General features: G+C 42.2%; 1 protein-coding gene across 3 annotated transcripts; it reads right to left on the bottom strand.

The window, feature by feature from the left end:
* Positions 1–717: 717 nt before the first annotated feature.
* Positions 718–13,503, bottom strand: LOC100285175 (uncharacterized). Of its 3 annotated transcripts, none has more exons than XM_008645580.4 (18): positions 13,142–13,503; positions 12,994–13,035; positions 12,803–12,900; positions 7,393–7,502; positions 7,015–7,307; positions 6,819–6,894; positions 6,606–6,717; positions 5,709–5,758; positions 5,318–5,620; positions 5,124–5,216; positions 3,917–4,132; positions 3,691–3,832; positions 3,515–3,624; positions 3,261–3,410; positions 2,690–2,845; positions 2,479–2,595; positions 1,862–2,059; positions 718–1,190 (listed from the first exon to the last, which is right to left on the bottom strand). In XM_008645580.4, exons 2-18 carry the CDS (start codon positions 13,023–13,025, stop codon positions 1,047–1,049), a joined length of 2,400 nt encoding a protein of 799 aa, XP_008643802.1. In that variant the 5' UTR covers positions 13,026–13,035; positions 13,142–13,503; the 3' UTR covers positions 718–1,046. The 3 variants fall into 3 exon arrangements, with proteins under 3 accessions (XP_008643802.1, XP_008643803.1, NP_001151541.2); XM_008645581.4 differs by having other exon boundaries at positions 12,994–13,026; positions 13,147–13,487; NM_001158069.2 differs by having other exon boundaries at positions 725–1,190; positions 13,147–13,416.
* Positions 13,504–13,858: the final 355 nt, after the last annotated feature.

The following is a 13,858-nucleotide window of genomic DNA, read 5'->3' on the forward strand; positions in this document are numbered from 1 at the left end:
AATTTACCTTTTCTACTAAGATTTTTGGTGAAATTAATATTTTATGAAGTATCTCTGGTTTTTTTTCCTAAAGGAGGTTTTTAATGGATATCTATGGTATAGTGGTTTTTCAAATCACACTTTGGATATATCATGGTCACTTTCTCCTGGTTTTTTCCAAAAGGAGGTTTTTAATGGATACGGGATACCTATGGTATAGTGGTTTTTGAAATCACACTTCGGATATATCATGGTCACTTTCTCCTTATTTTCCAATTATTTTTTTGATAAAGTTTAGTGGAGTTTTATGGCATATTACATACATATTCTTTACGTTTTTCTATAAACAATGGCATAGTGATATTCTAAATCATACTGTAAGATGCCATGATCACTTTTTTCCTTTTCTGATAAGGTTTAGAGGAGTTTATCGTATATATATACTATACATACATATTCCACATATTTTTCCTTATCTTCCGATAAGCAAAATAATTCAATCACGAGAAAGGGCTGTGAAACGTCTGATCTCACCAGACACTTTACAAATGACTTTCATCCGTTCACAAAAAGCAATTAATCATAGGAAACAATTTAAGATGTGATTAGTCAGCTAACCATCCAACTGTTGCCTGTTCCCAAACTGTTCTCTTCTCAATAGATGTCCATTCAAGATGTTCATTCGGTTTACACTTAAACATATTTAAGCAGATCAAACAGCGAGCAACAAGACACGACTTCCCAACCAACTGCCAGATGCCAATCGCAGCGAGTTCCAATTAAAAAACAGGGAACGTTAAATGGTTACATATGATACGGCAGAAACAAAAAATAAAACAGGCGGACACCTTTTCAGCCAATGTATTCTTTTTTGTTTCTGAGCTACACAAACAGCCTATCAGCATAAATACAATACAACCCATCAACAAACTCACTGCTCTTGGACAGCTGAACCGCGACCGGCAACCATCTAATTTACTACTCTTCCTTATTTTATGCCTCAGCAGGAGAAATTTCACTTGCCCTGGAAAAAAAACTACCTAGATGCATCATAATCGTTGTTACTGTTATTTCCACACCTTGACAGAGTTGTCATGGCTAGCAGAAGCTATCATCCCTGTGACTGGTGACTGCGCCAGCGCCGCAATTAGACCTTCATGAGCTTGTACGGTTAGGCTCTGGTTTTTCACCATGTTCCAAACCTCGAGAGACTGCATCAACAGCATTTTAATGAGAAACTACCAAAAAAACACACAGATCCATAAACCGGAGTAGACTATAGATACTAATACTATGCCCTGACCCTTGCTAAGGTAAAGTTCTATTGTTAGCAAAACTTCGACACCAAGGGCACAATGATAAGCTCCTGATTGCATCTCATTCTTCGTAGTTCCATTTGAATAAAACGATTTAACTACTTCACTATTTAGTAAGTGTATCGTGTTCTAAGTTTTCTAGCAAATTTAACCTCGCTTGCTCAAGTAGTGTTTTACCCTTCATCAATTCTATCATTGACTAACTTCTTTTAACACCTCTCTAGTTTCCCAACTTCACTTTATATACGATTAAATTAACTTTGTGCAGGATGGTCCTTTTACCTGACACCTTAATTCTTCTGCCCCATTCTAAAACACCACTCACTTTTATGGTGAGGGAGTGAGAATAAGCTGATTTCCAATATCAAGTGTATTGGATTATTGCTGTTTTCCAATATCAAGTGTATTGGATTATTTATATTCTTGTCAATAAAGATGAGACAAAGATGGCCAAGACATCTAGGAGACTAGGATAGAGAATTTTTTGTACCAAAATACAGCTACACACTTCCTCATGAAGTTTGTTTGATGGAAATAACTACATTCAATAGAAAAGCCACAATTACCTGGTAGCCTCCAATAACCAAGAGATTGGAATAGCTCGGGTGGAACACGCAAGAATGGAACTTGTTTCCATTGGAACTAAGCTCATAAATGCAATCCCCAGTTGACATTGACCAAACCTTAACTAGGTCCTGACTGACAGATGCAATATATTCCCCATTGTTGTCCCAGCACACTGACTGCACATCAGTGTTATGGCCCTGAGATTACAAATCAAGTACTTTAGGTTCACATTATATTAAAAACACTACTAGTATAGCCAGAAAAAAAAGAGCTCCACTACTCCAACACGCAGAAGGAAGAAAAAAGTGCATGCGCACAGTTATAAGGGGGTGTTTGGTTTATAGGGACTAATTTTTTAGTCCCTCCATTTTATTCCATTTGAGTCCCTAAATTGCCAAATACGGAAACTAAAACTCTTAGTTTCCGTATTTGGCAACTTATGGATTAAAATAGAATAAAATGAAGATACTAAAAACTTGTCCCTAGAAACCAAACACCCCCTAACTTGTACCAACAGTATGCCACAAAATTTGAGATGTGCATGTGCAGGTTGCAAGTGAAGGAAATGTAGGAAGGGGACTTTTCAAACAAAAATAGAGGATATGCTGGACAGAACCTGTAGAGTGTATTTTTTCCCATGTGTCTCAATGTCAAATATGGAAACCACGTTTTCAGCAGCTGCGGCTAAAAACTGTCCAACATGAGGCTGAAACCGGACTTGGGCACTACCACCCTGTAGAAAGGCAGAATTGGACAAGTTACTAAATTCAGACCCTTTTTGCACGCTCAGTCATGAAACTTCAAAGAGTAGAAGGAATATAAGCAACCTTTATGGCACGCAAGCATGCAAACTGGGTCACATTCCAGTACCGGATTTCACCACTGCCATCACAAGAGCATAGAAGGTCTGTTTTCTTTGGATGAAAATCTAATGATGTGACCTGGCCGTTGTGCCCAGTGAATGTATGCAAAGAGAATCCAGGCTGCAAAACGTGTGAGCATAAGAAATGCTGTAATGCAAGTGCATACAAAAAATCTGAGGCTTAAGGTTCAAGGTTAGTAACACAGATGGCACAGTTCACCCAATATATTGCTGCATTTAAGTAGGATTTTCATAATATAACACAATGTGCAGATCAAAACAGAAAAAAGAAAAAAAATGGTCTTTACATGCAAATTCAATCATGTCATGGTTGGGCCTTGCTACATTTTGAAACATGGTGACAATATGGATAAGTATAACTAGATTTGCAGCCATGAATACTAAAAAACACTCCATATCTTAATAGCATGCAGGTGCACTAGTGAAGTATGCAGTAGGATAATGGTAACATTACTATAGGATGGATAATAGCATAATATCTACGGCCCCTATAATGGATAAGCAAACTAACTTACATCGGCAGCATTCCATAATTTAATAGTTCTATCAAAAGAAGATGTTGCCAGCTGACTAGAGTTAGGCCTGAAACGGACATCAGTGATAATAAGGGCATGCTCTTCTGGTGTATACTGTGTCTGAAAATTTTCCATGTTCCAAAGTACAGCCTACAACAAAAAAAAACGAAGTACGTCATTCTCAGAAACATCAGAGGCTCCATAAAAAGTGCCACTTGAAACCAAAATCATAACACAAGACAGTTTTTTCATACCTTCTTTTCATGTCCTGCACTAGCCAAAATCTTGCCATCTGAAGAGAAGTGGCAGCAAACAATTTTGCTGTTGCTTGTGCGCCAACAGTTGACTTCACTGAAAGTAAAACCTAGAAACAAATGGACATGTCATTTGAAGTTTGAATTTTGTTAGGAAAGAACATCACAGACATTACCTTTTGAAACGGCTGGGCTAGGCTCTGCAGGACTTCTTTTGAGTGCAGCAAAAATATCCCTGGGATCTCCATCATCATTGGATAAGAAGGATTCAACATTATCGTCCAAAGAGCCCACATCACCAAACTGCTCCAGGTCATCCTGTCACATACAACAATTGTGTTACCCATCTATATATCATATAACAATGATTATATACTTTAAATGAAGAGTAAAAGCTGTAACCATTTGATTTGAAGAGGAGGCAAGTCCAGTTCCATCCGCACCATAAATCATTAAGTTCTTTGGAACGTGGCGCATATTACCACCCATTCCAAGTCCATCCCCAGGAGTATGTGTGGATGGTGTAGATGGTGGGGAGTTTGCAGGACCCACAGTGTTTCCTGTACCGGTACTATTTGCTGGTCCTGAAGAAGTAGGCTGCTTTCTTTTTCTATTGTTCTGGAAATAACAAATGATTACAGAACAAGGAGGTATAAGGTTGGCAAGCACATCGGTTCTTAGGAAAAAAAATTGTAGTAACTTATGCAGTGAAATAAAGAAAAGGGTAATTAGCCTACTATTCAGCTTTAGTTGCCAAGGACCATATAGCATGCACCAACTAAAGAAAACAAATTCTTTATTACAAGTTTACAGTATGCAAATTTACATATCGTAATTTCAAATTTGGTCTCCAATATGCAAAAAAGACAAGTTATGTCAACCTATTTGGACAAACATACCCCAAATCTATGCAAAGGCAGGAAATATTGAAAATAACATGTGGATATAAAGCTACAACAGTGAGCTAATTTTAACTTTCAAATCCATGGAGATCATCGCAGCTGCAGAAACAGGGGGCAGGGCATTCCAAACAACACCCCAGCTGATCGCACCAACTTTTATCATAATGTACTATGTTAGAATACACTGAATATATGCATGAATATGTAATCACGGAAAAATATCATTAATTATCCAAGGGCTCTAACCCCATTGTCATTGATTTATCATCACTGGCAGGATTTGCATAATTGCAATAATTTAGCATCCAAACTTTTAAAAAAAATCCATTGAATCTGATGCCACCAGCACTGTTCTTTACACATCACTATGTAGCATTCCCTTTTGGCATAAATTTTTTTCCAAAAAAACTATTGCTTCCTCCATGAACTATCTCATGTCATTTCAGCATCTTCATAAGAACCCTTCCTAAGACGCACATCACCACTCACCAAATAATTTTCTTTTCAGGCTTCATCAGATAACATATCAGTACTATTGTGCACTCTATATTTTATATTTAAGTAACTTAAGTTTGATGATAGAAGAGCAACAATAGATGCATAACGCCACACTGTTGTTGGGCAAATTTAAAGTTTCAGATCAACAGGGGAAAGCCCACAGTTCAAGAATAGAACAGGAAACGGTAGGTTTGGCATCCTTTCAGTACCTGTTGCATTTGTTGTTGGCTCTGTTGCTGCTGTTGGTTCTGCTGCTGCTGCTGAAGCTGTTCCTGGGGTTGCTGGGAAGATGTCTGCTGCATCTGGATAGTTTTCAGATATAGTAAGATACCAACAAACTAGAGCCAGAGAATGGACAACCTTAAAAGAACTCTAAGCAAGAAAAGGACACAGCAAACCCAACCTTCATGAGATACTCTTGGTCTGGTCTGACTTTGGGTGAACTGGATTGCATAGGGGAACTAATACAACCATCCGTTCCTGCAGGCTGACTATCTTTACCATTCAAACTACCCCTGGTCAATGCTGTAAGTCTGCGGGGATCAATATCCCCATAATTAGTTGAGTTTCCAAGGTTCCCTTGTGCTTGGGCCTGTGCTAAGTATTGTTGTTGCTGCTGTGGGGACATAAGTTGGAACTGTGACTGTGTTGAAAGAAATGGCTTCTGCATTTGAGCACCCAAATTCGGCCTTAACTGGTCAATTCCCTGTAAAATGGTATCATGGATATTCATATGTGGTCAGGTTCCAAAAGAAAATATGAGCACATAAGATGACATTTTTTTCATAGCTCACAGTTAATGGCCAGCCCTTCAGTGGTAAACCGCTTACACCTTGGTTCAGCCCTGTTCAAAAATATGAGCTGTTAAAAATTAGAAATCAGCAGAATGTGAAATGTATGACATTCTTGAAATGAATGATTCACATCATAAACACCCTGATTAACCAAAAGAACCATTGTAGTGAGTTACCCATTAATAGCCAACATATCCATCTGTTGGAACATTGCACTGGTATGGCACAATCTAATCCATCAAAAGTTAATACAACAACAACAACAAAGACTTACTCCCAGCTCCATAGGAAGTCAGGGCTAGAGATAAAACCTAACAGAAGCCAGAAAAGGGGATAAAACACTCAAAGAAACAATGTATCAACGGCAGCAAGGATAGCAAGAGGCCAGGCATGTGGATTGCTGAGATCCAAACACTTATCAGGGTCCTATATTCCTATTACAGTGCAAGAATGACAGGACACTAGGACTATAGTTCAATGAGAGATGCAACCAACTTTACAATATAAATTTGCAAAAAAAAAAAACTGATTATTTTAGAACTGTAAAAAAGTTGGGTTGCTTGCATCCAAAGCGACTAAAGTTTTACCATCAATACAAAATTTATATATTGAGATTGAACATTTCAAATGATGAGTGAGATTTAACTCCAACAGTAGTTACATAATATTACAGTTTTGTTGTACTTTCTAATTATATTAGAATAAAACTATCACAGGCTACATTTAGGGGACCATGACAATGTTCATAACCAACTTGTTTAATCATTTGCAACTGGAGGGAGTATGTATCTGCAGGCTGCAGCGGTAAATGACTGGTGTTCTAAAGTAATGTCTTTATAGTGAGTGCTAGTTTGGCAGCATAGGAGGAACTCACAAGAAACGAGGGAAAGGGCCCACCTGCACCGCTCAATCCAGGTTTAGGTTGAATTAATCCTTGACCGTATAAAGATGATGGATCCATGGGTAAAGATCTCTGGGGTACTCCCATGTTACCTTCACTCTTAATATCCTGTTAGAATTTAGAACATTCAGGTTATCAGTGCATATGTTCAGTGAACTAGTGTAAGAAATTGCGAAGTGAATAGACACATGATGGAACCAATAACCTACAATCGTTTGCTGATTCCGTGCCTGGATTTGCTGCAGAGTTGTAGACACATTTCCAGGAGTCCCTGGAACTAATTGCCTAATTGCACAAAAACAGTAAGTTCTGTGAGTACCACAAATGCTTCAGTTCTAAGTTTCTAACTATCTTTCTTTTTCCTTTTATATAAGTGTGTAAGAGAAAATGGGAGTTGGTGAGCACCCTGCATGGTTTGTTGCTGACTTGAGAAGAGCCATTCTACTAGCTTCAATAAGTTGTGATCCCTCAGACTCCATTGAATGTGGGTGCTTCAATCGCTCTTCATACATCTTGGCAGCTAAGACACTAGCTGTTGATGGCCCCAAAATGCCCTCAGAATTTAAAGCATTTATTGGACCATTAAGTGAAGGATGATTCGCGTTAGTTCGCTGAAGTTGAGCATGTCTTTGATGCATAAGTTGCAATTGCTGCATCTGCATCTGCTGCTGGTGCTCTCTTGCTTTTATTTGCTGTGCCTATTTCCAACAGAACATAGATTCACACTCGGTGAGATTAAGAAAAACAAGAGGTGCATTGTAGATTAAGAAATCACAAAGCTACCTCTAGATATGCCGCTGCAACTTCAGAATGCTTTTCATTTGTCCTTGCGATGAATATATCCCAAAAGACAGACCACCACTCAAACAGAAACCCTCCAGGAGCATCAATTGCTGCATCACAATTCACAAGTCAAGCATAACATAGTCACACTTATGATGGATTCCTGGGCAAACAAACTAATGGAGAGAAATAGTTACAAAAATATCACATGAATGCATGTGATCTTGGAATGGGTAGGCATCCGTCACATATATCTTTTTTTTAACAAACGCAGGAGAGTTGTGTATCATTATATTAAGAAGAAAAAAACATAGGAGAGACAGGACTTGTCAACCCCTAATACAGAGGCCCCTAGGCCGAGACCCCCCTCACAATAACACAACGCGCCACGCACACAACAACCCGACCAAAACGACCACCAACAGGCAAATTGCTAGGGTCCCCTAGGGAGCTGGTGCAGGAGGAGGAGGTCCTGCAGAGCTGATGCACCAGCCAAACACCAAACGCTGCCCTCCTCAATCACAGCACTCTGAACTCGCTGGGTGCAGGGCACAACCCCCTCAAAAACACAAGCATTACGGTGCTTCCAAATCACCCAAGCGACCAAAATGATCAAGGAATTAAGACCTTTCCTTAGACTCTTCTCCACTTTCTTGATACTTTGGCACCACCAATTTGAGAAACGAGTGCATCCAGGCTGAGGTACAATGGCTAGGAGGCCTAAATTGTGTAGTATGGACGTCCATATTTGCCGAGCGAACACGCAGGAGACAAGAATATGCTGGATGGTTTCCTCGGCCTGATCATACAGAGGGCAAGCAACTGGATGGGGCAAACCTCTTTTTGCCAGTCTATCAGTTGTCCAAACCCTGTTTTTGATTGCCAACCATACAAAGAATTTGCATCTTAAGGGGGCCCAGGTCTTCTAGACACGTCGCCAAGGGCCAAAAGGGATAGAGCCAACAAAGAGAGCATCATAGGCCGATTTGCTACAATAAGTACCATGGGCAGAGAGGCGCCAGATGTGTTGGTCTGCGATGTCAGGTTGCAGAACTACCCCATCAACCAAGTTCCATAGCTGCAGATACTCCACTAGGACCGTTACAGACAATCCTCCCCGAATATCTGACACCCATTGACGATTTGTGAGCCCCTCGGCTACTGTTCTTCGCTTTAAAGCCCTTCTAGAAATCATTTGGATCAGGGTTGGACAGTGTTCAACCACAGTTTTACCAAGGAGCCAACTATCAGACCAGAACTTCACAGATTCACCACTGCCTACCACTGAGGTAATAGCCACATCAACGAGGGCCTTTGCATTACGGTGCACTCGGATAGGGAGACCAGCCCATGGCCTTGACGTGTCAGTCTTCTGTAACCAAAGCCACCTGGCACGTAAGGCCCATCCAAACATCTCCAAGTTGAGAATACCCAGACCACCATACTTGAGAGGCCGCTGGACAGCTTCCCAGGACACAAGGCAGTTACCTCCATTTGCGTCACCTTGCCCCTTCCAAAGAAAGCCTCGTCTCCTCTTATCGATTGCCTTAAAAACCCATTTAGGGAGTTCTAATGCAAGCATAAGATAGATAGGGACAGAAGACAGCACTGTCTTAACCATGACAAGACGACCAGCCCAGCTGAGAAGATTGGTTTTCCATCCTGGAAGTTTATCAGCAACTTTATCAACAAGTGGCAAGAGATCAGAGTTAGCAAGCCTACGGATTGATAGAGGAATCCCCAAGTAAGTGCAGGGAAAAATTTTTGTAGCACATGGTAATAAGGCAGAAATGGTGGTCAGCTCATTCGCTCCACATTGAATGGGTGTAACAGAACTTTTGGAGATGTTCGTTTTTAGCCCTGTAGCATGACCAAATATGTCTAAAATGCTGATAATTGCTGAGATATCCTGATGAGAGGGCCGCATGAACAAAACAACATCATCAGCATAGAAGGAGATACAATGTTTGGCATGTTGATTTGCAATCGGCTGGAGGATATGTTCCCTGAAAGCATAACTGACCATCACATATATCATCGTTTCATACTCGGTCCTTCGCTCCTTACTCGGTTTGAGATCTTTACAAGATAGCATCTTTTAGATACTAGGAATGAAGGTTCTAAACCTCTAATGTAACAGCAGTTGTACCAGTTACCCTTTTCGAATATCCTGTCTTTCGTAAGCAAGAAGTCTATCTTTGACTGATGTGGCAATGGTACATTGGTACTATTTCGATAACCATTTTGTAAGGATATTTATAACAGTTTCGAAACTGGACTCTACCCTATTTGCTGACATTCTAGTCCTACCATACATCTGAACAATATGCCAAATTATATTGGCATTGCTTGTTGATCAATGCATGTGGCCCCTGAACATGAGATCCGCACTTCAGATGATAACTACACTGCATCAGTTATTACCTATCAAATCAAAATCTCAAGAAGAGCATGCCAGTGGTGAGAGTTGTCTCACTGAGTCACCAGGCCGCGGGTTCATAGCAGCCTCTCCGCATTTGCGGGGGAAGGCTTGTCTCAGTTTATCCCTTCCCCAGACTCATGCAAAAGCCTCTGGCACTGGATCTACCCAAATCAAAATCCAATACACAGATCGGTGGTTTCTAGTGCACATTTGCATATAAGTTATGGGGATCCAATTTTGCTACACAGCTGCAGTTTTCTTTATCAGAAATGAGTTTCGCAGTTGCCCTACAAGTGTGCCACCCAGTTACATCTATACCTGTTAGACAGATCTCTGTATATGGCAAATGCCTTGCTGTATATGGTAGTGTAGAATATGGTAGTCTCTGATAGGAGATTGATATGATTGAATTCCTGCAGGATCTGTCCATATCCTGCAGATCCTCTAGACGTAGGAGGTTTCCTTTAGCCTCAAGTCTCTCTCCCCTATATATGTACATGTATCATCTCCTATTCAATACAATCCAATATTCCTACCAGTCTTCTCTGCTTCCATGGTATCACGAGTTTAGGTTCTACACCTCTTCACGCTTCCGCTCCAACGCGCCTCATCATCGGCGATGCTTCATGGCTGGCGTTCCCTCGCGCCTCTCCACGCCGTCTCCTATGCAGACACCGTTGACTCTGGGCTTCTCCAAAACACCGACGCCCAGAACACCGCTGCTGCCGATCTCCTGTGCATCGCCCAGGAGGATCACGCGCGTGTCGCCCAGGCTGCTCGCATCGCCGTACTAGCTCGCGTGGCCAATGCCGACCAGGAAGCCGCTCTCGCACAGCAAGAGCGGGACGCCACAGATTCTCGCGCTCGTGTGGCCCGTGAACGTGCAGCTGCTGCCCCTCCCCTCCTGGATGAGCTCGCCACCTCCACCGATGACTCCGGCGATGGCACTCCTCTTGGCGGTGCCACCTCTTCTCTCCTGGATGCGACTTTTCTCTAGCACGAGGCCACCACTCTGCTCAATCTTCACGCCCAAGCCGTTGACATGCAGATCATCCACGCCCTCGTACCACTTCTTCTCGACACCAACTCCAACTTTTGCGCCCGATGGTGTGAGTCTTTCCTCCTCACCCTCACCAAGTTTTCTCTGGAGCATCGTGTCCTCTCCGACGACGTCGCCTCACCAGACTGGGTGCGGATGAACGCCGTCGTCCGCACCTTGATCCTCGGCACCATCTCCGACAACTTCGTTGATACGGTGTCTCAACGTGGTACCACTACCCGTGTTCTGTGGCTCTCCATCGAATCTCAATTCCTCGAGAATCGTACGCCTCGTGCCCTCTATGTAGACCAGGAGTTCCGCTCTTTCTCCTAGGGTGATCTTCCCGTTGCCGAGTATTGCCTCTGCTACAAAAAGCTCGCCGAGGATCTCGGCGAGCCCGTCTCCAAAATATCTGAGGGGCAACAATGCAGCGTCTGATTCTAATATGTATTAGAACAGATGACACAATCATTACATAAATCTCCAAAATGTAAGTTATTATGTGACCACGCAACAGGGTGTATGCTCCGTTGCAACACATGGGCATTTTGCTAGTAAAAGATTAAAACAACTATGCTGCTATAGTTAAATTAGCACGTGAAAACCAAATGTTAATTTCTAATTTTGGCATGTATGATTTTGTTGTAAATTGAAATCCCTATATATAGGGATGAAAACAGGATGGACATTCCCTGGTATCCATCCATCTAAAACATGTTCAAATACTAAATGGATAATCCGTATATGAATCCAGCCATTTAATATATGTACTGTATCTGAATCTGATACTCAAAGTAAGATTTCTCATATGTAGGATGGGCATCAATATTCAACGATATCCATATCTAACTCCAAATCCCAGAATGAAACTACATGTATTTGCATCCATATCTGTAATATCCATTCATATCAGGTTCAGTTTCATACCTAGTACGAAGACTCCCAGTAGCTTTCCCGAAAAACATATTAAGAACAAACAATAATAGTAGTAATCCAGCAAGTTTGAACATTCAGGCAAAGCTTTGGCACTTGAGAAAAGCATAACATGTTGAGATTATTCAGTTAAATAGCATTAGCAAATAGCAGCAGCATTTAGGTAAATTGCCACTGATAGCTTAATAGTTAGTAGGGGCTATACAGATGGATCATGTTTGCTATATGAGTGATACTCATGCAGCTTCAGCTCTGCACGCAATCATAATCTGCAACCCATCAATACAATAACACCACCCACTTAACATGTACTAACGCAAGCTATTATCTAAATAAATGTACTTTAAACAAGAAAGCAAGAACGAGAATAGTAGCAGATATGAAGTGCACTATTGCATTTGGAGTTCTAAATTTATTACATTTCCACTAAAGCACCTCTCGACAACACGACAAAAGTTTAGTAACATCACAGGAGGCATCACTTCCCGCTTCCATCGAATTCATGTGTATTAGCATGCAAAAACATAATGGCACACCGCCAGTCCCCTCAACAACGGCAGCTAACGACGAGCATTATCTGCTTAGATATGAAAATAACATCCCGCCATTTCCGGCGAAGAGTTATGCACCCATCTCTACTAAAGCTTCACAGGCTCCTTTGAACTCTCACGCCCACAATATTGTTTCAGAACCTCTCCGCTCAAATTTTAACAAAGCTCTCCAAACCAATTTGAATTGCCATTACCTGCACTCCTGTTTACTAAAACCCAAATTGTAGATCAATTCAGATTCCAACCATGTGCCCTACTTGAGACAAACACACACAAAAAAACCTATGGAGTATTCCATACTAAAAACTCATATCAGAGCTGAAAACACAGCCCACTCTATCTAGTTCAAAATTCGAATTCATCGCCAGCAACCAACAGCTAAACTCTTGTGCACCGTCACGAACAAAACCTAACCCAGCAACAAATGAGGAAGGGCGAAGCAACAGAAGAGAAGGCAACAATTACCAACTGGATCAGCAGCAACCTTTCCCTCGGTCATGAAAGCCTTGGCCGTCGTCTGCAGGTTCCTCTTCAGCAGGTAGTCATAGATATACACGTCGAGCCTGCACCACAAGAAACGGAATCAACCCGGACCGAGCGAGGGGAGCAAAAATTTGACAAGAACAAGCGGGGAGAACACATCAGAAATCACTCACATCTTATCCGCTTCCCAGTTGCTCTGCGCCATTCTGCGACCGCTGGCCGAAGCGGAACGGAACAAAAGAGGCAAAAGCAGCAGAGATTAGGGCCGGGGGCAGGCGATTCGGTGCCGAACTCGAAGGGGAACAAGGGATCAGAGCCCACATTACCGGCTGGGCGGGATCTCGCGGCCGAGGGAGCGGGGTCACAGACGGCCTCGAGAAACTTTTCCCGCAACGAGCCGCCGTGCGGGCGGCGAGCGGGGACGGGTCCAAATGCCCGATCGCGGGTGGCCGCGTCGGCGAGCTCGGCGGCGGAATTAGGTGGTGGGTGGAGAGCGCGCGCGCGCGGCACGGTGGTGTGAGCTGCCCTCGCTTCCGCCCGCGCCGCTTCGGAAGAAGCGAAGCGGAGTTACTAGTAGTCTAGTAGTAGTAGATGAGAAAGAAAGGGAGGAGAGAGAGAACGGGGTAAGCATAGCATAGCAGAGAGTGAAGGAGAAGAGGCATGGGTCGACTCGGCTCGGTAGGGTGAGCCAGTACTCCGGTTCAGGAAGGTTCAGATGACAGGCAGGCAGGCGTCAGACAGTTTTGCACAAAGATCCTCGACTAGACTAATAATTACTCGTACAGCAAGTATTTCGAAATTCATATCCCTGGTTGCGAGGACCTTTAAATAAATTTTTGATGCAACAACCTCCTTTTTGAAAAAGAAAATATATCTTCTTGATGATGTGATTGATGTTCATATAATAATATAATGGTAGCAATAGTATTGTTAGGAATGGAGATATTTGTGCTAGCTCGTCATATTCCAAACGTGGAAGGGCCAAACTGCGATTCGGCGTACGTACAGAAAGAGAGAGAGAGGGAGAGAGGTTCGGAG

Source organism: Zea mays, chromosome 5 (genome assembly GCF_902167145.1).
Source record: "Zea mays cultivar B73 chromosome 5, Zm-B73-REFERENCE-NAM-5.0, whole genome shotgun sequence".
Taxonomy (NCBI): Eukaryota; Viridiplantae; Streptophyta; class Magnoliopsida; order Poales; family Poaceae; genus Zea; species Zea mays.